The sequence below is a fragment of the Astyanax mexicanus genome, chromosome 24 (assembly GCF_023375975.1).
Source record: "Astyanax mexicanus isolate ESR-SI-001 chromosome 24, AstMex3_surface, whole genome shotgun sequence".
Classification (NCBI taxonomy): Eukaryota; Metazoa; Chordata; class Actinopteri; order Characiformes; family Acestrorhamphidae; genus Astyanax; species Astyanax mexicanus.
Window position 1 is genome coordinate 7,262,523 of NC_064431.1, and position 26,110 is coordinate 7,288,632.

The following is a 26,110-nucleotide window of genomic DNA, read 5'->3' on the forward strand; positions in this document are numbered from 1 at the left end:
AAACCTGAAGAGAAACGGTGCCAAGGTTTAAGTCTGGGCTCACAAAGCAGCTTAAAAAACAGTGTGAATGTATGTTGACCTCACGTGAACCAATTGGGGGTAAAACAAAGGTGACCAGACAGGACAAGACCAGACAATCCCTTCATTTTTTTCTATCCTGACTTTTCTTTCCTGTATTTAAGGTGGTAATATTTGTTTCACTGTTATGCATTGACCTATTTTATACTTTTAAAAGCCCACCAATCGGGTCATTAAAGGTGATAAAAGGTAACTGGCTAGGTTAGAAATCATATAGCAAATAATAAACAGTGCTGTGAAAAAGTATTTGTCCAATTAGAGATTTCCTTTTTTTTTATGCTGTACTTGCATATTTACGATTATGACCTGAGTAAAATACAAAAAGGCAAAAATGTGAAGTGGTAGGGCGCTGAGTGGTCCAGCACTCTAAAGCGCTGCCACTATGATTGGGAGTTTGTTGGTTTGAATCTTGGTCATGCAGTTTGCCATCAGCTGCTGGAGCCCTGAGAGAGCACAATTGCCCTTGCTCTCTCTGGGTGGGTAGATGGCGCTCTTTCCCCTCATCACTCCTAGGATGATGTTGATCAGCACAAGGCATCTGTGAGCTGATGTATCGGAAAAGAGTTAATGCACTTTTCTCCGAGTGCATTGGCCACTCGGCAGTGTTGGAGGAGGCATGTGCCAGTCTTCACCCTCCTTGTGTTGTGGCATCACCAGCTGAATAACAGTTGAGTAGCAGCTGAATGTGTGGGACAATTGGCCTAGCTAAATTGGGAGAAATGGAAACAAAATTTGAAATAAAATAAAAAAAATATTAATTGAGGAAAAAATCTAAGCAAACCATCCAGGCCCTATGACTGAAAAAGTATTTGCCCCCTAAACCCAATATCCTGGTGGTGCCAAGTCAGTTGTGCAGATGGTCCTGTCTTACACCCTGCACAAGGTAGATTGCGATGCTCATTTCTATTATACACCCCGCCAACCATTTGTTTTCATGCATTTGTCATTAAAATAGCAATGGTGCTTGTAATTATATATCTTCGCTGATGGGTGTGGTGGTCTCAAAATATGGTGTGTTCAGATACATTTCTGGCATATTGCTATTTTTGCAACGGAAAAAATACAGTTGCGCCACTGACTGAATACAACCTAGACAGAAGTCAACAGTCAGTTGTGTATTGCTATCTTGGCAGTGAATTTCTTAACATATGCATGTGCCCAACGCGCATACACTCCTGCTTGTTAACCACACATGGACAGCAGCAGTGCTCAAACCCAACTTTTACATCAACTATAAACAGAATACAAAATAAAATAACATTCCTCTTACCGTAAATTATCTGCTGACAAACTGGAGATCTTTTACCCATCTCTCCTTAAAACTGCTATTATTCTAAACTATGATTAGTCCACACTGTATGAATAATGAGTATTTTTGAAACATAATTTTTTTTGTATAAGGATCTCATAAAAAAAACAAAGAAAAAAAAATAAAATTTAATACTGACAAAAACAAACATTGACACTAGCAAGCCAAGAAAGGAGTTGTTTGTCTGCTTGAGGTTAAATTCTATTTCAAAAGGCAATTAGAAAAATTGTGGGCAGGTTCTGTTAATAACATAATCACTCACTCACTTCAGGACATATACTAAAAAACCTTTGTGCTAAGAATAAAAAACAGCTATTAAAATGGCCTTTGTGCTCAAAAACAGCTGCTTTCTAAACATCCAAGAAAAACAGTTTCCTTTGCTAAAAAGCATTGGACACGTCCAGGTAGCTGCAGCATTAAAATACCAATCTGCCAAAGGCTGATGGCTCGTATACAGATTGATACAACAGGGCCCAGAGGTAGGTCCGTCATAATTACATCATTGACTTATCGTACAATAAAAAAATATGACCTCAATAATATTTGGTAATTGTGACATCGTCCATTGTGTTTATTTGTATGTTTGTTTGCATATATGAATCTGGCAATTGTTGCTGGGATTGTGTCAGAATATCATTATGAATGGACCAATAAAAACGGACCAAAATTACTTGGAATAAAATCTTATCACATTGACTTCCACTGAAAGCTACAATGGTTGTAAAGTTGCTTGTTTGAAGATAAAAAGGTTGTTACATGACAGAGAAAATACATATGAAAATGTATTTTGTCTAAAGTGCACGGCCACACTTAAATGAGTATAGATGCTGAATTCTAGTTATCCACAATATGTGTTTGTGTGTGTGTGTGTATGTAGGAGGTTGGCTTGCTGCACCTCTCTATTCTCTTACCAGGCTGTTTGGGCTCCGTCAGCAGGCCGTAAATCAGCATCCCGGGACTAGTTGTGATAAAACGATACGCCGGGCGGAGAGGAAATGCAGCCCTGGCGCAGTTATGTAACCAACACAGAAGACAGGAGCAGTTTTACAGCTTCTTGCAGAGTGAGCTGCTGGCACTGCTGCATCCAAACATGTCACACAAGCAGTAAATCACACCCGTAACAGGATCTGAACAACAGTCAGCACAGAGTCTTCAGTGCACAATGCTAATTGTTGAACATATCAGGGGTGTATGTGAAAAACAATGGTCCAGTGGCTGATTTTTGATTGTTTTGAGATCTTTTTAAATTTCTTTCCAGACTCCTCTGCATCTACACTGCATCCTCTGCATCTGAAAGCCTCAGAAATCCTTTGGATCTGACCATAGTGGTCCACTCACGTCAACAATCAAGATCAAGCCAAGATCAAGTAGTATATAAAGTCCATCTCCCTTTACCCCCAGCATTCTGAAATACTGCGCTTTTAGTCAATGCTCCCAACAGGCTTACAATGCTAGGGGCATAGCATTGCCCATGCAAAGAAATCGCAATTTTTACGAATTTTTAAGAATTATAGTCAAAAAGCGTTGTATTTCGGATGTGCGGGGGGTGAATGGAGGTGGGCTATTCAACAAAAGGTGGGCTATTCAACAAAAGGTGGGCTATTCAACAATGTTTTTTATGTTATATTATGTTATGTTAAAAAAAATAGCCTGTGGTTTTAAGTAAGTAAACGATGTGGGGTTGATGCTGCAGTTGGTCTGCAGGTTTAGGTTCAGCAACAGTATGTCTTAAAAGAATGAGGTCAGCTGACTACCTGAATATACTGAATATAGACCAGGTTATTCCATCAATGGATTTTTTTCTTCCCTGATGACACGGCCATTTTCCAAGATAACAATGTCAGGATTCATGGGGCTGGAATTGTGAAAGAGTGATTCAGGGAGCATGAGATCATCATTTTCACACATGGATTGAGAGAGTTCACCACAGAGTCCAGATCTTAACCTCATTGAGAAAGTTTGGGATGTGCTGGAGAAGACTTTGTGCAGTGGTCAGACTCTACCATCATCAATGCTGCTGCAAGATCTTGGTGAAAAATTAATGCAACACTGGATTGGAATAAATCTTGTAACATTGCAGAAGCTTATTGAAACAATGCCACAGTGAATGTGTAAAGCCACAATCAAAGCCAATGTGTGTGACGTTTTTTTTTTTTTTGGCCAGGCAGTGCATTACATCACAAATTTCCAAAATAAATAATGCTTTATGACTGAGTATAGCATATATCTGTGTGTGTGTTTGTGTGTGTGCAAACAATCCTCTGGGGCCAGTTGTTCAAAAAATGTAATCCGGATCAAAATTATCCAGATTTGGTAATCACATTTTTTGCTATCCAGGATCAGGTGATCTGTCTTACTTTTAAGCCAGTTTTTCAAAGCAATATTGGATTGGATCAACCTCATCCAGAAACACAGTTTTCAGGATTAGCTAATCCGGATTACCAGCTATGTAAAAAACAGATAGAAGAACCAACAAACGGGGATTGATGACTCCTTTTCTTGCAGTAACAAGATACTGCTTATTGCAAAACAATACGAGCAGTTGAGCGTTTAAATGGAGTTCTGCAGAGACGCTTTGCATGACTTAACTATTTGCGAGTCGAACCACGGGGAGCATGCAACATAACACTTGCATGTATTGTCCTGCCCAATGTTGCTACCAGACGCAATGTCCCTCTCTGTGATGTTCATGATGCACCTGAGCCTGTTGAAGAACCAGAACAAACTCTATGCAATTGTTCGAAATTATTTTTGACAGCTTCATATCTGATGAATGTTTCTTTGACATTAATATACAGTGATGAATGACAGTGACGTAGATGAAAAAAATCAATTTATTATTTTTGTTTGTTATTGAAATCTTTTGAGGGGTTTATTTAATGGGGTCAAGATTGTTTTTATTTTTACGTTACTATAGAAAAAGGCTTAATTGGTAGCCAATGTCTACTTTATTACTGTAACGGTTAAACAGGTCAAGTGCAAAACAGAAATAAAAGTATATAACAGTTACACTAAATTGTACAAATGTATTTTTTTTTACTTTAAAACTTTGATTTTAAAGTTTTACCACATTTTCTTCATGAAATCCACTTTGAAATCCTACCCCTTGTTGGGATCAGGGTAATCCTGTTTTTTAGGATCAAAGTTATCCAAATCCTACTGAAAAGTTTTGAACAACAGAAACTGAAGGTTTGATCCATTTACAAACTAGGATTGGATTACGTGATCTGATCCGATTTCAGAATGCTTCTTTTCCTTTTGAACAACCCGTTTTTCAGATTTGATCCAATCCGATAACCAAAATCCGATCAGATTACCTTTGAACAACTGGCCCCTGATGTTTAAAAAAAAAAAATACAGAAAGGATTGTGTGATGGTGGGATAGCTGCACCCCCGTGCTTCCTCTCTTCCATTCTCAAACAATCTCACAATCACAGCCATTCTGGGTTCTCTTCCAGTCTCTCACTGCTCACAGTTATATAAGACATTTATCCTCAAAAAGAGGACACCCCCCTCCCTCTAAAAAGAGGAAAACCATGAGCTGAGAGGAGGCACATCTGCATCACACACTCATACAGTGTTTTCTGTTATCTAAGCTTCATTACGCTTCCATAAGAAACCTGTGTTCAGCATTCCATTCACCAAGATTTACAGACACATACATGTACATATACCTGTAGATATAGGGAATGTGCTTGCCCCTTACATTATACTTTATGGAGGCTGAAAATGCAATGATAGCCTTTTTTGGGCCAGGCAATGTACTTGCTCTCTGTTGTGAAAGCTTTTACCCCAGGGTGTTCCTGTTGTTTCTAAGAAAAAACACTTAAACAGAAGCTACAAAGTCGCAAGAACAAACTTCTTAAGTGGATCTGAAGGCAGAATTATTTTTTTCTACCTTTGTACTCGGATGTCTGATCATTTCATAAGAAGCAAATGGTCCATGGATATATCATACTCAAAGTAAATGCAGTCAGACATAGGCTACTGCTGTGGCTAGCTATGTGGCTAACTCACCAACAAAAACAGGCTATTTAACCTTTTTTAGCACTATTTAGCGCTTGGCTAACTAGCTTTCAAACACAACAAAAAAGACTGTAACCATCTGTTGCTGAAGGGGATCATTTACCATCATAAACATCTACCCAAACCTTCTGTCAGGTAAGATGTTAGCCTAGGAGCTAATCTACGAGACTCACATGATCCTGATGCATCTGGTTTACTGGAGCTCCAGAACGGAATAATTTCTCTGGGTATTGAAGTTCTGATGTTGGAATATATTTCAATAAATGGTAAAAGCGAACGTTTGAACATTTGAGTGGATGCTTTAAATTTAGTGGCTTCAACCAAAGATGCAGCTCTTCTAGAAGGAAGTGGATATAATGTTTTTATGGTATCCTAAAACACTTAAATCTTTTTGTGAAGTGTTTATAACACTGTTGTCCAAGCAATTATCAATAGGTTGAATAGCTCATCTCTTAAATAGCTAATGCACAGTTTGTGTTAGCCGTCATCCTCCATCGCTTCCTAAACACAAAGCCACTCTTGGGTAGATGTTTTATGGGTAATGTGTGGATCTGAACGAAGCAGAGACACAAACACTCTACCATTTCAGCGATGCTTTGCCGTGCTATGCTTTGAATCATGTATAATCCAAATGATATCTGGCAACAGTGAACCAGTGATGAATCACAAAGAGTGTGTAGCAACAGATGGGTTGGGGGTACTAAAATGTTGAGCAGCATGTATGTGATGTCTACAGTGACATTATAAAAAATAGGCCTTTTTATTTTAATATGTGTTTACATTTGTTTGCATGAAGTACAACTTGTATTAATTTGTGTGTTCCAAAGCATAGGTTGCATTTCTCAGATGCTATGCCACCGAAAGCTGTCCCAAAATTAACCCTCTGGATCCTGAGGCTTTTTAGACATTTCTGAGGTAGTCAGATATGAATTGATATTTTTGTAAATTACCCATGCATGGAATAATTTGTCCCCAACGTTGTACACATGCTTTTATTCAACAGATACTACTTAAATAAATGTTGAAAAAGGACCATTCAGCATTTTAATTCTTTGGATCAAATCTACAAACACAAGCTTTCATAAAAAAAAAAAATTATGAATGAAAAATGGTGATTGGCCATCACTTAAACTTTTGGTAAAATCCAGTGGTAGAAAACAACACTAGAACTCATGTTTAGTAGTGACAGTAAGAGCATTTCTATATGTACAATGCAAAGTTAACTCAATGAGATTTGGAATAAACAGCTGTGCAGCCTTAAGAAAATAATTTTCAGTTCAGTTGAGGAGCATAAATATTGGACTCAGTGGAAACAATAGAAGAAGGGTCATGTGGTCTGATGAAGTCCAGATTTACCCTGTTCCAGAGTGATGGAGCATTAGGGTAAGAAGAGAGGCAGCTGAAGTGATGTACCCATCATGCCTAATGCCTACCGTACAAGCCTATGGGGGCATCATTTTCAGACATGGAGACATGTTAATTGCCAGTCACATGTGGCACTGGCCAAAAAGCAGATAACTATAGGATGACAGAGATTAGGTAGCTGCTTTCTCAGTTGTAAAAAAAATGATTGGCCTTTAATAAACATGTTGAAGATCAGGTAAAGTTAAAGACTTCAAGTAGATTAAGCACTGTGTGTAATGTTGGTGCACTATTCTACTGTGCAGTGACATCTGCATAACACCTGGACAAATGAGGCATTCATTCCTCACCAGGAATGCTTAAACTAAATGATGAAATGGAACAGTACTGTTAGTAAGGTTAGTGAGGTAAAGTACTGATGTTGGATGATTAGTTCTGGATGGTGCTCCATCACTCCAGAGAATGCTGGCCATTAAGGGGCTACATATTTCATCAGTCACACCATGTCCAAACACTTGAATGTAATTTTAAAAAGCCTAGACAGTAAAATCTGGGAAGGTAAACTGGGGTCTGAAGCTCTGGTGAAGAAGGACGGGTCAGTGCTGAGAGTCTGTGAAGGAAAACTGGATTCTAAAGCTCTGGTAAAGAGGATGGGTCGGTGCTGAGAGTCTGTAGGGGAAGATGTTAGCTTTAGAGCTAATGTACATGTGTAAGGACACAGGGTGTGTGTAGATTTCCACACATGAATAAATGTAAACACTGTTATATTACAAATATATAATGTTAACTGTTTAGGTTCAGAATGATCTATGGATTTTATATGACCCTGAATCTTCTTTTTCAACTTTACAGCAAACTGCAGGCAACCCTAATTTTTTCATATTTTTTATGAATGGTGCTGGCACTTTATCTGGAGGAGATTTCACAAAGCAGGATTTCTCAGTAAAGCTGGGTAATCCTAAAATGAGGACTGACCAATAGGAGCATCTCAACTCTTTTCTGCTTTTGGACAGATTTTCAAATGCCATTTCTGTCTGTCACAATCTGTGGTGGGGTTTCTTACCATTTATCCACCTTTAAGGACGTGCATTATACATGATTTTACACAAGCATGTTCATGAAGTTCTTTGCACATAAAAGAGATCTCTATTATTGCCAGTTTCATGTATACATTTAGAGTTTACCACACATTAGTGTTAGCTTGTGTGCAAAACATGAACAAGCTAGTTCATGCTCAACGGCAACAGAAGTTAGATAGGTGGTGTGATTGTGGTTCAGTGCAGGTTTCTCGAGTCATCTAAACAGCCGAGACCCAGGTGGAAATACAAAAGCATGCAAAAAGTGAATTTTGCATAATATGTCCACTTTAAGGGAACAGCTTTGGAATTCATACACCTGTATAAGTTGTGAGGTGATATCTTGTGAGTTAGGCTGAAACTAGCCAGGTTGCTAATGGCAAGGCAGTGTGAATTATAAGAGTTAGAGCAAGGCTGGCCTGATAGTGAGTGCCTGATGAATAGTACATTCCATTTCTGAAGTTGTGTGGACATTCATTAAACATTCCTCGACCTACAGGGTTACTAGAAGTGAGACGAGCCTAAAAATAAGATGTGACTAGAAATGAGACGAGATTAGAAGTGAGACAAGTCTATTAATCAGACAAAATTTGAAATGAGACGAGATTAGTAGTGAGATGTGACTAGAATTAAGATGAGACAAAACTAGAAATTAGCAAAGACTAGCAGTAAAACAAGACTAGAAGTGAGAGGAGATTAGAAATTAGAAGAGGCAAGAAGTGAGGCGAGACTGTAGTGAGACGAAAATAGAAGTAAGACAAGGCATAAGATGAGAGTAGAAATGTGGCTAGTACTGAGACGACACTCGTAGTGAGACAAGACTAGAAATAAGATGAGGCTAGAAGTAAAATGAGACCATTAGTGAGATGTTCAGACAAACTTTATGTTAATCATAAGTTCTGTACGATCAGCAAAAGCTATGTCTGCAGCTCTGAACCAATTAATCCAATTCTCTAATGTGGCACTCATTCATTTAAGCACAGCCCCCCCACTCTCTATGAGGTCATGGGGTGAGTTCTTCTTCTTTCCTGAGGGCCAGTGAGGTTTTCTTACTGACGGCTTATGTAACACCGTCACTATGAAAACCATACAAGCTTTGCTGCTACATAAAGACTAGTTTGCTAATCTGTGAGGTTTTGGAGAGGTCACTCAAGAACTCTATTTTGAGGGATTCACAGAAATCTACTGAATATTCTTCTTTCTGTATGAATGGAATGGAATGGAATTCTACATGGGAATATTCCTCTCAATGCTAATTCTGTCGTAGCAGTAGGCCTGTGATAATTGTTATCATCTCATGAAATACACAGTATATACATGACTTCAATAAATAGACAATATGCTTTTTAAGCAAAGATAAATGCATTATTTTGCTATTATACCCTGATCAAGCACATTACATTTAACTCCTTGTTTCTACAGCCATTATATATATATTTTTTGTTTGTTTGTTTCCAGCTCTACTTGGCATATAGGAGCACTTTGTTTTTCTAAATTTAAATACTGTATTCCTGTATCTGTGTCTCTGCATTCTTTATTTTTAAACTGTAGCGAGGTGAGTAATCTGTAGTAGTGAGGTATTTATATGGGTGGTGGTTTATTCTCAGCACTGCAGTAATTAGCACTTATTAGCATGGTTGTGGTGAATGAGGTGTTAGTGTTTGTTGTGCTGGTATGTGTGGATTAGATACAGCAGTGCTGCTGGAGTTTTTAAACACCTCATTGTCATATTAAATGTAATAGTCATAATGCTTGATTTGTGTATTATCTCTATATCAGTGGTATAATATATATATATATATATATATATATATATATATATATATATATATATACACATACCATATAATGACAGTAATATTGTTTATTGCAATTATTAGTCATATTATGTGACATTGTAAACTATACTGTGGCTCTGACTGTTATTTGGAATTTGGATAATTTAGAATGATCTCCATATAATCTTAATGCAACAATTCACTACAATACAAAGCAAACTGCCTTTATTTCTCTAGGCTGATTTACTTTAAAAAAAAGCCCCTGACCCATGCACTGTTCCACAAAATCATCTCTGATCATCAGTCACATTCATAGTCATTCATCCACAGTCATCCATAAAAAAGACAGACACTGGTGTTTCTCAAAAATCCAAAACTTGTACTGTGCAGACAATAAATAGTGCTTACAAAGGTAAGACATGAATTCCGTTTTTCCCCCCATTCCCTCAGACTGACATTTATACAGTTGATATGAAACTCAAGTTTTTGTTTGTTTTTCCTTTTCTTTTTTTCTCCTTTTCTTTTCTTTTTTTTTTTTTTTAAGTGGGAGCCCACAAACTCTCGGGGTGTGACTACAGTACCGGCACTGGTGAGGGTAAAAGGTTCTGAGTTTTGAGTCACATGCAAGACCTCCCCCTCCCCCAACGTCCCTCCCTATTGGCATTTGAAAGGCGAACTTAAAAAAAGAGTCTGTTAAAAAAGAGCCTGGGTTTCTTTTCTTCTTGATTTTTTTCTTCATAATCATCATCAAGCTTCTTCTGGAGAGAAGAAAATGAAAAATAAACAGGTACCGAAATCTACAGAGACGAAGCTTGGCTGAGTAGAGAGTTTCACAGAGCTTGCACGAACGAGCTTTAGCTTCTCCAGGCTGAAGCTCCAGAGACATAGCCTCCAAGGTTCGACTAATGCCCAAAAAAAACCTGCAGGGCCCTCCAGGGACCGCCTCATGGGCCAGGGCACAGGAAAGTTCCTCCTGAGGACTTCCTTTGATGTCCAGCATATTCTTCACAGAAGAAACCTCGCTGCTATGGCCGGTGGAACCTGGTTTAAAGACAGAAAAAGGAGAGAGAGAGAAAGGACACATGTTAGCATCCACTGTATCTAGTAGATAGAGTATATAGAGAGGTCATCATAAATCACAGGTGTTTATAATTAGAAAGGAGAAGAAAGAGAAGGCAGACAGGGCGGGTGGTGCAGCTACAGGGACCTTGTTTAGCAGCTAATGGCTATTTTTGCCTACAGAAATGGGGACTAACGCAAAACAAACGTAAGCGAAACACAAGGGGCACATTTGTTATGTGTGTCAGGCCGTGCTAATGCCTGCAGATTCCACACATTTTGCAGCTTCAGAAAAGGGAGGCGAGGGCTATTTTTAGGACGACCCCCTTATACAGATGTACGTGCAGCTTTATCAGCATTGTAAGGGAAGGTCATGCTCGACAATGCAGCGGCCCCCTTAAACAACACTGTAAACAATGACATTGAAGTCCTGCAGTAGTGTACGCTGCCACAATTACTCTAATTACAAATCACTGATTATAATTTACGGATTAAATTAATCAGGGATAGACTATTTATCTGGAATTCGAATGAAGAAAATATATACAGATATTTTAAATTTTCCCACCAACTTCAATTCATAATTTTAAATCAAAAACCCTAAAAGTGTAATTTATAACTAATTAACTGAATTCCAAAAATCAAGACAAATTATTGGGAGCCCCTTGTCCTTTTGACATTTGTGCTTATTTGACCTTCTATAATACAAATAATCAAACACATTTAAACCTAAAAAGAACATATTTTAAAGTAAGCAAATATACAAAAACGTAATTAAAATACAACACTGTATTGCCAAAAGTATTTGCTCAACCATCCAAATCATTGAACTTCGAGGTTTCGATCTCTTTCATGGACACAGGTGTATAAAAGCAGCACCTAGACAACCAGACTGCTCCTACATTAGTGAAAGAATAGGTCATTCTCAGGAGCTCAGTCTTCAGCTTCAGAGTTCATCACTACACACCTCCAAACTTCATGTAGCTTCAGAGTTCATCATCACTACACACCTCCAAACTTCATGTAGCTTCAGAGTTCATCACTAAACACCCCCAAACTTCATGTAGCTTCAGAGTTCATCACTACACACCTCCAAACTTCATGTAGCTTCAGAGTTCATCATCACTACACACCTCCAAACTTCATGTAGCTTCAGAGTTCTTAATCATTACATGCCTCCAAACTTCATGTGGCTTCAGATTAGATCAAGAACAGTAGAGTACAGAGAGCTACATCGAATGGGTTTCCATGGCTGAGCAGCTCCAACCAAACCTCACATCACTAAACACAGTGCTGGCGAGCGGATACTTTTGGCAATAATGTGTATATTAGTCATTATTTAGGATTTACTTTGTCGTTTAAAGCTATGTATAGTGTGATGATGCTAAATTAAATTCAATATTTTATTTATTGCTTGTTCTTTTTAAAACCACTAAATGATCCCAATAATCATTTGATTTAAATATTTAAATACTAACAAAACAGTCCTAGAAAAGAATCTTTGTGCACTTCTGGCTAATCTTTTGCCAAATCTCTTTTTAATATCTTTATAGCATTTTTTTTTTACAGCATTGCTCAAGGAACGGCACAGCTTTCAAGACTGTAGCAGCTGATAAATTTAAAACCACAGCACAACCAACAAATAAACACCCACACAGGAATAAGCTGTATCCACACTGACCTGGTGAGGTGTTTGCTTGACGCGTGGACCTCCATCTCGTTGCTCTTGAACTCGTTCAGCTCTTTGCGTATTGCTGCCTGCAAGACAGAGAGGACACGGGGACTGAGGCAGAGCGAAAACACGTGCAGACGTTCACATGGAATCCAGGTCGAGAAGCTAGAAGCATTTTCTATGTCTTTGGTCATTAAAATAAATGTAAAAACCTTACAGAATGAGACAGTTACCCATGAGTTAGTTTAATCACAATTACACTGCATCTACTGGTTTATCTCCCTCACCACATTGCATACATCTAGATTCAGTCGTGTGCAATGTAACATCTAAATATTCTTGTTTACATATTATACCTTGGTACACTGAACAGTGCAATATTGTATGTTATAGTGTATGTATACATACAAGTTAAGTGTATGTATTTGTTTTTATTATATACAAAATGTATATGTTGTATATAGCTCTGGAAAAAAGGAGACCAATTAAAAATTATGAGCTTCTTTGATTTTAAAACCAGGGTTATTCCACCAAATATTGATTTCTGAACTTATAAAACTTCATAAATATGAACTTTATGAATCTGTGTGGCTGCAGATTTTAATTCCAAACAACCAGCAGCACACCTGATTCTTATAGTGTGATCAACAGGCCAGTCTTTAAACGGTTCATGACATTTGCCTGTAATAAAAACCTGTGGCTCCAACGCAGGATTGGACACCCTGCATTATGTAATTAAACATTTGTAGGTATGTTAAATATTAGATAATAACTGGGTTTCTAAAGGGTTATAGCACACAAACTACCTTCCACTACCAGATCAGGAGCGTCCCTCGCTATCTTTAATAAACTCCTGAAGACAGAACTCTTCAAAGAGCACTTACTCTCCTAACACCTCTAACTAACTACCTTCTACTACCAGATCAGGAGCGTCCCTCGCTATCTTTAATAAACTCCTGAAGACAGAGCTCTTCAAAGAGCACTTACTCTCCTAACACCTCTAACTAACTACCTTCTACTACCAGATCAGGAGCGTCCCTCGCTATCTTTAATAAACTCCTGAAGACAGAGCTCTTCAAAGAGCACTTACTCTCCTAACACCTCTAACTAACTACCTTCTACTACCAGATCAGGAGAATCTCTCACTATCTTTAATAATAAACTCCTGAAGACTGAGCTCTTCAAAGAGCACTTACTCTCCTAACACCTCTAACAAACTAACAACTTCTAACTTCATTTCCTGCTCCCCCTCCTCGTTTAGCCTCATTTAGGTTCTTTCAAAAAAAATTTGTCTGGAATTTCTATGTCCTCTTTTGCTAATGTACATAATTATTTGTAAGTTGCTTTGGACAAAACCATCCGCTAAATGTAATATAATGTAAAAATGTAAATGGTACAAGCTTTTAATGCATACTGCATAAAATGTGGCGTGTTTGAGTGTTATGACAGCATGCCTGTCTCAAACATCAGAGTGCTACACAGCCCGCTGTCCTGCAGGGGGAGACATACCTTGTCTGCAGCAGACAGTCTAGTCCAGGGCTTGTCTGCTCTCCTGTCATAGTCCTGAGCTTTGGCCACTTCCACGTAGTCGCTGAAGCGGATGAGGATCTTTCGTTCTCGTAGCTCGTCTACCGTGGGCCGCTGGTTCAGCTACATGGAGAAAAAGAGAGCTTATTAGTCTTCAGCTTTTATACAGATCAGATCACAAATATCTGGCTGTTGTTTTTGTTGCTGTTTACAGACCAGAGGTGTGTCATATCATATTGTACCCAATAATATCACCAAATGATTAAATAATTAATAAACTCCATATCGTGATATCATGATATTCCTGGAAGCAGTCTACTTTTGTCTTTGTTTTGAAAAGTATTTATTGTATTCATTTGAATTTTGTTTGCATGTTTATATGCATGCAATAAACATGCTGCACTAGTTTTGTGACAGATTTTTGTTGTTTTTGCACTTTATTTTATTTTTTTTGTTTACATTTTATTATTATTTATTTCTAGAAAATCAGGCTCTTGATCAGTAACTTTTAATGAAATAGAAAAACATCATTGTTTTTTGTACTTAAGATACAAAACTCTTATATTTATACCTAATAAAACTTTAATATTTTGTTGCAGTAGTACATTGTTGAAATATATTTTTTAATTTAAATTTTTGTCATATCGCCAAGAATATCGTTATGGCAATATTACCTTGAAAATAGTCTTATAAATGTTTATCACAGTTATTTGTGGGACAATATAACGTCCCTGACTGCAGTTTGTTGGGACAATATGTAGATAGATGTTGTATCAATATGTGGCGTCAAATATCAATATATTTTTATTCTAATGAACCATAATTCCTGGTATTTGTTTATTTAGGAGTTTTATATCCTCTTCAGTAACACAGATGATGTGAGGTATCATAGAGAATTGTCTATATATTGATATACTGAGTATCGCATAATATAACAGTATCGTCATATCACTGTTATCATGGGCAATGTATCGGGATATGCCCTGTGATTCCCACCCTTACAGACACACAGCTTGCATGACCCACTCTGCACTAATCCCAAAATAATCTTCAATAAAGTGATGTCACTGCTGGAAAGTTTTTATGATGGCAGCCGAATTAATATCTTCTGCGGACTTATCCCAATCTTCTTGACGGGGCTCAAAACAATGACTCTCATTATCATTACAGCAGTAAGAAGATTCTCTGAATGGCCAAGTCTTTCTATGAGCTGCAGTGAATGAAATGAATGAAAGTTGGTATTACTGCAGTAATCTCTACTCCTTTTCATTCTGAGGACAGTTCGTGCCAAGTAGCGTGCAGGCACGAATGCATGCGCGTGTGTGCCTGTGTGTGTGTGTGTCTGCCAGCCTGTCTGTGTGTTTACGGCCCTGTCTGGGATTTAGAGTGAGATTGAAGGTTGAGAGATTAGGACAGATAATATTCTTGGGGCCGGCGACCCGCGGGCTCGTACCTTTCTGTTCAGCCTCTGTTTAATTTCTCGTCTCTCCTCCTGCTCCGTCTGGTCATTCCTTTCTGCAACACACAGGAGAATAACAAACATAAATTAATAAAAACTAACAGAAATATTCAGTAGAAATAACTGAGAAAACACAAACACATGAGAACAGAATAGAGACAGTCTATATATTATAAACTGTCTTGATTATATACCTACTTTTATATATTCATTTTTATACTTAATTTGAACACAAACTTCCTAAAAACTTGTTGTTTAGAGATTTAGAGTTTTTCATTGGACAGTGATGATAATACTGATTATATAGTGTGGGAATGTAATGATGAATTGATGAAAAGTAGTTCTCCAATTTTTTGAAGCTACATGTCTTTACAATAACAGTGATATAAATACTCTATGTTGCTTTTGCAATCACCAGAATGTGTCAGAATGAAAAGTTCTACTTCAACTGTCACACACTGATTCAAGACCTTTTTTATTTCTTTTCTAATTAGTTTTATAGTAATAAATTATACGGGGGTATGTCTCTCTGTAGGTTATAAATGTGTATTTTGGCATTGGTAAATATATACAGTACAGAATTCCCACATCAGTACATCCCTAATCTCTAATATTTGATAAAGAAACTGAATTGAGTTACTAAATCCTATGTTTAATATTAATCTCAATATTGCTGAAGAAATCAAGACCATTATGTGTTTATTTTTACCACATAACTAACTGATCACTCTGCTCAATCAGCAGCACTTTAAGCCTGGGCGGCTGCAACATCTGTGCTGGCAGCTGTTCTGTAGTGAAAAGCAGGAGGAACTCCTAGGGGAGGCAAAGTATTGCAATTTGTTCTTATTAGACAGCACAGGCTCACTCATTTGACATCCTCAGAGAGCAGACTTAAATGTTCTCTCCTGTTTTCTTTTTTTCTGCCACTCACGTTCCCTTTTTCCCCCCAAATACTGAGCACTCTGGATTATCCGTAGCCTCGCTGTGTCGGCCTGAGCCACAGCACATGGATAATACTTCATTCAAATCCACTCAAATCGCTCGAACAAGGTCAGGTCAGGCCTGACTTCCTTTTTTTGGGCAGTGATGGAGTGAGAAAAGTTGTTTTTGGACTTCTATAATGAAGGAGCGGATCTCAGTCTGTCCCGAGAGACATTCTGGTCACTTTAGTTCAAAAGCACAAGGGGGAACAGCTGCCCCGACCCGGGGAACAGGTGCCCCAGAACAGGACACCGCTATGAATAAAGGTTTCAGCTAAATCAACAAAAGCCCCACCAGCAGAGCAGAGCTGCTACAGAACCTGCGGAGGAAGCAGCAAGTGCGCTAAATATAACTGCAGATAATGATCTCATTATGCTTTCATACTTTCTAATTAACACAGTTACATGCTGTTCGTGGAATGCGTGGGAATCTGTTACACACGCAAAGGACAAATATATTTATTTACACATGTTTTACAGTAGGAGTCACTTTTGTGACGCAAGTTAATATTATTAGACAATTGACTATGTACCGTCTATTTAATCTCTTAAAATACATGGAGCATATAGTCGCAAAGTCATGCAAAACCCATATATCTCCATTTTGCCATTTTAACTTTGTAATATAATTTGGATTTTTCAGCTGTTCTTTCTATTGAATTAACAAAGAATGGCACAAAGAAAATGCTCCAAAATTACTTTTGATAACATCTTCATACACACACTTCCATTGAAAGTTAATAAGGGATTTGCTTTACACACATACAGCACATACTGATTTATAGAAAGGTTTGTGCATCCCTGATCTCACAGTAAACACAGGATTCTTTACAGGAAATCAACTTAGAAATTTTAAATAAAGATATAAATAACAAAAACGCTTAAATATACATGAATTTTAACCTTTCATCTTTTTATTTTCTAAACCTAACAGATTATAAAAACAATAAATAATCTACTAATCTGTTACACCTCCCAGTTCCTTTAAGCAAATACAGAGTGCAGAAATGTGAATGTGACCTTATTTTCTGTAAGTAAATAAAAACATATTCATAATATGTTGGCCAGGACTTTTGCATCAGACTGTAGCTGTATTCTTTATGCGATCTGTGAATTAAATTCAGAAACTATAGATTTATTTTAACATGGTACACCCAATCACATACTGAACATTTTTCTGAAATGCTTTAGGATTGCTTTAGGATTAAACTTTTTTCATTATCAACCTTAAAAGATGTAGTGAAACCAAGAGATTAAGGTGTATTCAGTGTTCTTTGCCATCAGGGAAAAGTCTGTTGGATTAAACCATAACCATTTAACAGGCTTTGGCCTGTATATGTGCTATAAGTGTCCTGTTTCTCTGTAGTAAAATAATAATAATAATAATAAAATAATATTTACATTCTGAAAACTTTGAGACAATTGGTGAAGCTGCCTGTCCACTTAATAATTTCATACTAATAAGAGGAATCAACCATAAATTCTTTGAAATTTTCTAATTAGACATAGACCTAAACTAAGCTAAATGAAACGAAGGGGTTGGAGGACACGGGATGTTTGTTTTGCATTCAGGAAAATATTGATTAAAAATGTTAGTTTAGTTTAGGAGAAAAACATTTTTTAATGTTTTATGTTTTTTAATTAGGATTAGGATTTTCAGTAATGCTTCTTATCAAACATAAAACATGCTTGTAATGCTTTCATATGTAATGCTTTAATAAAAATCCTTAAGAAATCCTGCCTGCCTGTTACATAGACACTATGGGCTCTTTGGATGGAATTAAAACTGATCATCAACAGGTTCCACACTCAATAATTGTGGGAGTGTATGTGCACTTGGAGAGTGTGTAAGTGTGTGTTTGAAGAGTGTAAGAGTGTGTTTGTGTGTGCTGTGTTAATTTGTCACTCACGTTTGAGGATGTTCCTGCTCTCCAGCTCCTCCACCGCGGGTCTCTGGCTGAGTCTCCTGCGGAAAAACACCAGAATCACGTTCTGCACCATCTTTCAGCTTCTTCAGCTTCTTCAGCTCTACAGTACTGTTCCGGCTGCCCGCATGTCTGAGTGTGCGCCTGACCGCTCGACCATCCTACAGACCCCCGTCCACCTCCATCTGCAGTCTGAACCCCGCAGAGGCTGGATACAGCTGGAGCCCCTCCACATGTGGAAGCGGGGGGAGATCACCTGAGCCCGGGATTCCCTGAACACAGCGACTCGCGTCCCAAAGATACAGAGTACAAAATCCGCAGCGGCATAGAAAAGCCCGGTATAAACTCTATAAAGGGTGGGTATAAAAGCCGAGTATAAAAGCTAGTAAAAAGAGCGCGCGCGGCGCGGCTCGGAGATGCTGTACTGAGGGGATCTCTCGCGCTACGGCTGCTTATCTCCTCCTCCGTCATCACACGGGGGCGTGACATGCAAATTACGATCCTCTGAACCGAGTCGCTGTGAGTCGATTCATTTAAACAGAATCCCCTCTATCACTGTAAGCAAGGCTTTGTGTCTCTGGGAGAGGGTTTTACATTCACGCCCTCTGAGTTTAGACTATTGAATCGTGATAGGCTGCAATCTTTAAAGAAAATAATCTCTAAGAGTGTTATGGCATTTCCTGCCTTGTGGATTCCTGATATATTTGAATCTGGTTCAATTAGATCTAATTAAGATCTACTACAGACAACATTTGTCCCAAATTGAAAAAAAGATACAGAGCTTTCAAACCTCTAATACTGCAAAGAAATCAAGTTCATATTCATACAGTTTTAAGAGTTCAGAAATCAATATTTGGTGGAATAACCATTGTTTTTAATCACAGTTTTCACGCATCTCAGCATGTTCTCCTCCACTAGTCTTACACACTGCTTTTGCATAATTTATGCCACTCCTGGCAGCTTGGTTTGATGGCTTGTGATCATCAGTCATCCTCTCGATTATATTCCAGAGGTTTTCAATTTGGTAAAATCAAAGAAACTCATCATTCAGAGCTGTACATCTCAAAAAAGTGAGACTGACTGTAAATCTAAATTGACATATGAAGTCTAGTGCTCATTACTTACTGCTGTATTTATTTTCGTTTGGATTTATGCTGCTTTTCTTGTTCATTTAGTCAGAGTTACAGCAGCTGCTTCACTTAAAGCTTTAGGGTCTTTTGTTGCCAAAGACTCTGTTTTTAACCATTTATCCTTGTGTAAAATGCATACCGCTTCAATCAGATTCTCATTAATAACACAACTAGCATGTTAATCTAACCTCGACCTAAACATGCTTATTTTGCAAATAAATCAACTTATCATCTTATTAATTAACATTGCATCTTAAATTACATTTGCTAAATAACTTATATATTTAAATCATTTTTACTTTGCAAAATAGAAGTTGAAAACAACTGTTTTGGCCTACGGTTGAAAAACACCCTAAAACTGAGATTCTGCATGATGTCTTTTTAATTTTTTTACAGTTGTATTCTTTCTGCTCTCTCTTTGGGAGTTTTCACGTTATTTCGAATAAATGAATCCACTTTCCGGACCAATTCTGGGCTCATCTGGAGGAAGTGCTCTTCATCAAGGTTCGTTTTCAACACAGAAGAATTCTGAACATCCAAACTTTTCGCTTGTAGGTACGCAAAAGCTGAAATTGGAAATGTTGCTTGGAAACATTTACAATCACACAACTGCACACATGGCACTGGGAGCAGACAGCTCCCACATCTGCAGTTTTCTGCACCAGAGTCTGCTTGGATTCAAACCAGCAATCTTCAAATAATAGTGACAGCCCCTCAGTCTGCTGGACCGCTCGGAGCTCCCGTGTCGCATGTGTCTTTTTAATAAAATTAATAAAATACAATTAATCACTGAACCAAAGCATTGTTTTCACATCATTTCACTGTTTCTAGGCAGTTTTCACTCACACCCTGCTCTACCATATGTGAGCCGCTGAGGCTCACCCAAGGGAAATACTGAAGTGAAAGTAGAAAAAAAACAACAAACACATTAAAATTTTGTTAGTCTACAGAAAGCTACCTTGCCAGTGTGGGTTCATCTTTTTCTGTTGCTATGGAAACCAGGTGGCTTAGTGCCCGTCTGCATGAATCACCTCAGGGTTTTCCCCTTAAGCATGAATCTTAAAAAGAGGATTTTCCTTTACCAAGGGAACCACTTAAAGGGAGTTGTATAAAATCCCTCAGATGTTTCCTAGCTAGGGGAGCACGGTGAGGGACTTTCACCTGTGTGGTTTTGATTTAGGTAGAACTCCACTGCGTCCAAGAGAGCATTCTCTCTCCTAACATTAACTACTATAATCAGCTAACCAAGCTAAATACTGCTGAAGCTACCAAACAAAATAGTAATGGATACACATGGATATAAACTTTAAAGCAGCAGACATTTTCCTAAGTGAATAGGGGACAAAATGTTTTAATAAAATGGTACCAAGGTGTTTTTGCAAAGCCAAATATATTCATCTTAAAAAAACAAAGGGGTCTGGTAGGTCCCAGGAGTTTTTTTTTGCCATGTGACATGTATTTCTTACAGCTTTTGCTGGTTATCTGAGCAACCTTGATGCTGCTAATGCACTGATACAAGAGCTACTGCAAACATGGGGCTATCAGAATGACAAACAACGAAACAGAATCAGGATTAAAGAGAGATGACTAGATAAGAGTGTGTAACAGTGCCCTGGCTATGTAGAGATAGCCACCTATTCATTCAATGTATCTACTGCATGGCATCGCTAAATCCTATGTGCGTTCAGTTCTTGTGATATAAGGTGTTTTTTTTAAGAGCAGCCAGACAAGACAGTGATGAAAAATGGTGTAATTGGAGACCCTGTACAGCAGATCACTCATGTAGTGCGAAAGCCACAACAAAGACTCACGATTACAGCACAACCAGTCGTGTAGTGTGAAAAGCACAATGACCTGATCGCTCAAAAAGTCATGTACTAGTGCATCTTTAAAAAAGAAAAAAGAAAATCATCAATAAGTTACTTTATTTCAATAATTCAGTTCAAAATGAATTATTTTTATATTTATGAATTAAGCATTTATTATATAGATGTATTAGTGATCTATTTTAAGTTGTCATCTGCTGGTGTTGGTCCACTGTGTTACATCAAGTCAAAAATCAGTGCAGAGTTTCCCAGAAAATCTTACAGCAATTCATGCTTCCCATTTTTTATGGAGATGTGGATTTCATTTTCCAGCAGGACTTGGCACACTGCCAACTAGGGCTGCCACAAACGATTATTTTTATAGTCGACTAATCACCGATTATTTTTTATGATTAGTCGACTAATCGGATCATACGTTAATTGAATATAAAACACAGTTTATCACAATAGAATGCAGCTGCTATTATACAACCAACATTAGATTTCAGCTATATGCTAACTAAAAATAAAAACAATTAAAATCATAGTTCATTAAACCTTTAATGAAATATGCAGCTTGTTAGACAATTATTTTACTGTTTAGCATAAAGTGTAAACAACTGTGTAAAATAAGGATAAGGCACTGGCATTTATGAAACATCTCAACCGTGAGGTTGTTTGAACTATTATGAAAAAAAAGTATATTAATAAAAAATGCCTCTCTGTCCAGATATTGTGTACATTACCGTACACAGGGCAGCGGTCTGCACAGATCTGATTGGCAGAGGAGAGCGTTTGGTGATTTTACACCACACATGACTGATCTGTGAGTTTACTGCACCAAAAAGCACTGAAAACAGAAGCCACAGTCAGAATGAAATCCTTCTCTGTAGTTTATCGGTTTGGGACGGCATTTGTGACAACGTCTGGGTCCGGATCCGGATCACGGTCCGCCTATTAGTGACCTCTGTTTTAAAGCTATCAAGATGAGTAAGTTAAGTACTAAGTTAACGCTCTGTTTACGCTAATTTTAGCAGCTAAATAGCAATTTAGCTTCTTCGTCATTTAATCAGCCACAACATGCCTCCTTTTCAGGTGCTCGTGCATCGCGGTTGTGCTGCCGAGGAAGGCAAGTTCTTCATTGCAGATATTGCATTGCACGCGTTTCACTTTTATTTTCTTGGTGATCCCACACTTTTGAGTTCTGTAGCGGGGTAGCCATGAAACCAGAGCCTGTCTGTATAATGTCCTGAGATGTCGTCCACTACCTACCCCGGTTTCCACTACTGCGCATGTGCGTCCAGGACAGAAAGGCAGTCGCAGCAGTTTGGAGAGAAAAAGAAAAAAAAAAAAAAAAACGACTAATCGACTATTAAATTAGTCGTCGACTATTTTAATAGTCGACATAATCGTGACTAGTCGACTAATCGTGGCAGCCCTACTGCCAACACTGCCAAAAGTACCAATTGGTCTTATATAATATTCTTGGGTTTTTGGGTTTTCATAGGCTGCCATAATCACCAACAATAAAATAAATAAATGCTTAAAATAGATCACTCTGTGTGTAATACAGTTATATAATATACAAGTTTCACATTTTGAACTAAATTACTGAAATAAAGTTACTTTTCAATGATATATATTTTTTTGAGATGCACTAGTAATGTAAACCAGGCATTATAGGTCAGAAAGGACCTGCTGCTAATATCTGTCCATACTTCAACATGTTTTTTTATTTAATAGAGTCTTGTAACAATTTTAATCTGGTGGTTTTAATGTTATGGCTGATTTGTGTACAGTTTAACACTTACGTTAAGACTGGTCACGTTCTCACTTTCCACATTGTCTGCAGAGATAATTGGAACTGTCAAGTCAATAATCAGCAGTTCTGGTCAGTCGGGCGAGTGACAGGCCAGTGTTAGCAGGACACCCTCAGCCATTGAACAAAAGAGGCTAAATTTAGCAAGCAGTATGGATTAACAGTAGGGGAGTGCTATATTGTATCGTAGACAATAATCTTTTGATTAATGGGGTAATCTGTCCTAAAAGCATTAAATTATTACCTGTGAGGCTTTAATGATATTTTGTATTTATTTGTATCACTGTTTATGTGTGCAGTTTATATGCATGCACTAAATATTCTGAACTTTAATATTGTGGTAAATATTGGCAACACTTAACGTACTTACAACAGAGTGTCTCAACTAATTATTAATTAACGTTAATAGTTTTATTATAAATCATCACACATCTTTTTACTAATGCCTCGATTCATTATTATTTACAACATTTAAAAAACAGTTAGTGTTATTTAATAATGTCGTAATACTGTTAATTGTGACCTTTACTGTGAAGTGTTGCCAATACTTGTTATATTATTTATTTTGGAAACAATTTCTATGAACTGCATGCCAAATAGACTCATGACAAAAAAATACTAATAACACATTAAAAGGCATTATAAACATTAGCAGCAGTATAAAAAATGTAGTAATTATAGCCATGCTCATTACAAATTGTGATCATAATGCATTATCATTTGTGTTTATAAGATATAAGTTATATATACAAATTTTATTACAGCACGGTGGCTTAGTGGTTAGCACATTTACATCTCAGTGCTGGGGTCTTGGGTTCAAGTCCCCATCTGTGTGGAGTATCCTTGTTCTCCCTGTGTCCTCCTGGGTTTCCTTGTTACCTTTATTTTTTACATTACTATTATTTTATAGAAGACAACTGTCATAGTAAGTTATTGTTGTTCCCAATTCCTGTGAATGTTAATGTTTTTTTATACTAAAGAAAACTAACTTTTTTTTTTGCAGAAGTACTGTATATTCTTGAAATATACATGTATATATATAATTATATATATATATATATATATATATATATATATATATATATATATATATATATATATATATATATATATATATATATATATATATACTTTTTTTTTCCATACAGCCAAAAATATTGTTATTTCAGAAATGCCCTAAAATATTATGATATTTTTGGTGCCGTATTGTTCACCACTAATATACAGTAATACTAAAATATTTGCAACACGGTTACATTTTTAAGGCCATCTGTAACAATCTGTACAAATTCAAATGCAATATCAATACATAATTGATTGGGTACAAGAATGACTTTATTCTTAACTATGGCCTTACAGGAACAGACAAATCCAGGTTTTAGCACCAAGCTGTTCTTGTTCCAATTCACAAGGTGACACTGACAATGTTTCTCTGTCAATTGAACCCAAAAGTCATCCATCTCCCACATCAGACACGTTCAATATAAGCCTCTGCACTATTTAACACTCCTGCTCCCTAGTGACAGATCCTAATTAAGGCACTACAGCCAGCCATCAGTGTTCGTAACGAACGCTGTGTTCCCCCTCTTCGATTGATGAGCGACAACAGACCGTGACAGGGATATGATGCTCGTGATTCATGCAGAAAATAAGCCTGAGCTCAAGACAGAGGTCTATAGTTAGCTCTATATATTTCACAATCAAAAACAATAACAGCAACATAAAAAAACAGAGGAGGCTATTTTTGGACCTGGGATTGGCCCGAGTCCTGGAAACACAAAGTATACGGTGGGACACCTGGGAGACACTCTCTCTCTCTCTCTCAAAAGAAAAAAAAAAAAGGTGAATGCTCAGCAGAATCTGATTACTGTAGTCTTAGCACAGTGTTAATGTAGCAAAATCGCATTAAGCAATAGAAAGTGAAGGTAAATCCACTGAAATCTGTTAGGTTTGTTTTCACACAGGCAAAAACCTAAATGCACCAAAATGCTCCCTAACAAACAATGAGCGCATTGTCCCTTCTGATTAGTCAGAGCTGTCTAAGGCGGGACCTATAAAGTAAATACAGGAAGAAGGTCCTGTGTTCCTGACTAGTATGTATATATTTGTGCAGTATAAAGCAAGATACTTTCACACTGAACTGGGATGTGTGGTGTGGATTTCAAACATAAAATTAAAATTCCAATTTACTATAGTCAATTTATCCAACAAGTAACTGAATCAATTATAAAAATATTATTAATTGTTACACAATATTACTCATTTGTAATTACATTTCAGATTTTATTAAACATTTCAGTACACTACAGCAATGGTCTTCAAACCAAAGTCTTCTAAGACTCCCAGATGGTTGCCTAATTTTTTTCTGTACTCTACTTCCTTTGTATTTATATGAATATGAGCTGAATAAATAATGTGGACCATCTGGGAGGATCCTGAGGGACAGTTTGAGGACCACTGTTCTCCAGAATCATAATGGAGTAAAAAATCCTTGTGAGATGTGAGATGCACTCCCACACAGATCATTTTATAAAGAAAAAGAAAAGAAGATACTAAACTCTTTGCTGTTAAAAATTTATTTAAGTTTCTGCACTAGGACAGGCTGGACAGTATGACCACAATTTGGTTACGATTTAGTTCTTAATTTTGGTCAATACATTATAATTCTAATTTTTATATAAAACAGTAAAACCTTGACAGAGCTGGCAAAAATATTATTACACTATGTTTTAAGACGATACACAGTATTTATCGTACTTTGACATGCAGACAAATGCATCAGCAGTGGCAGTTTCTGCTATTTGCATACTGCTTCATGAATAGTACAGCGATTTTTATTACAAATTTTGCTACACTTCAACGAATCAAACAGGATTTTTACGATCTCTATAATTAAATGCACAGTTGGGTCAGTGTTCTTCAAGCACTGGTCATATCCTTAATAATCTTTCTACGCATATTTTAAAACAATAAGGTAATTTATCACAAAAGAGCCAAATATCAATACATTTCCAAGCTCTGTTCTTCACCCTCTCGTATGACATGACTCCTAGCAAGACACAGTTGACAACTCCTCCCTGTCAATGCCCGTCTATGACCTCCCTC

General features: G+C 37.3%; 1 protein-coding gene and 1 long non-coding RNA gene across 3 annotated transcripts in view; both read right to left on the reverse strand.

Annotated features, from left to right (window-relative positions):
• Positions 1 to 9,987: 9,987 nt before the first annotated feature.
• Positions 9,988 to 26,110, reverse strand: part of phactr3b (phosphatase and actin regulator 3b) — a 115,330-nt gene continuing 99,207 nt past the window's right edge. For both annotated transcript variants that reach the window (XM_007251380.4, XM_049471732.1), the window contains exons 9-13: positions 18,237 to 18,292; positions 15,341 to 15,402; positions 13,870 to 14,010; positions 12,370 to 12,446; positions 9,988 to 10,670 (exon numbers count right to left, since the gene is read on the reverse strand). In XM_007251380.4, the coding sequence (XP_007251442.3) occupies positions 10,655 to 10,670; positions 12,370 to 12,446; positions 13,870 to 14,010; positions 15,341 to 15,402; positions 18,237 to 18,292 (352 nt within the window). In that variant the 3' untranslated portion in view covers positions 9,988 to 10,654. The remainder of the gene's footprint in view (positions 10,671 to 12,369; positions 12,447 to 13,869; positions 14,011 to 15,340; positions 15,403 to 18,236; positions 18,293 to 26,110) is intronic.
• LOC125787478 (uncharacterized) lies at positions 12,454 to 13,863 on the reverse strand. The gene is made up of 3 exons (XR_007429349.1): positions 13,568 to 13,863; positions 13,270 to 13,461; positions 12,454 to 13,166 (listed from the first exon to the last, which is right to left on the reverse strand). It is a non-coding gene; the product is annotated as an uncharacterized LOC125787478 (long non-coding RNA).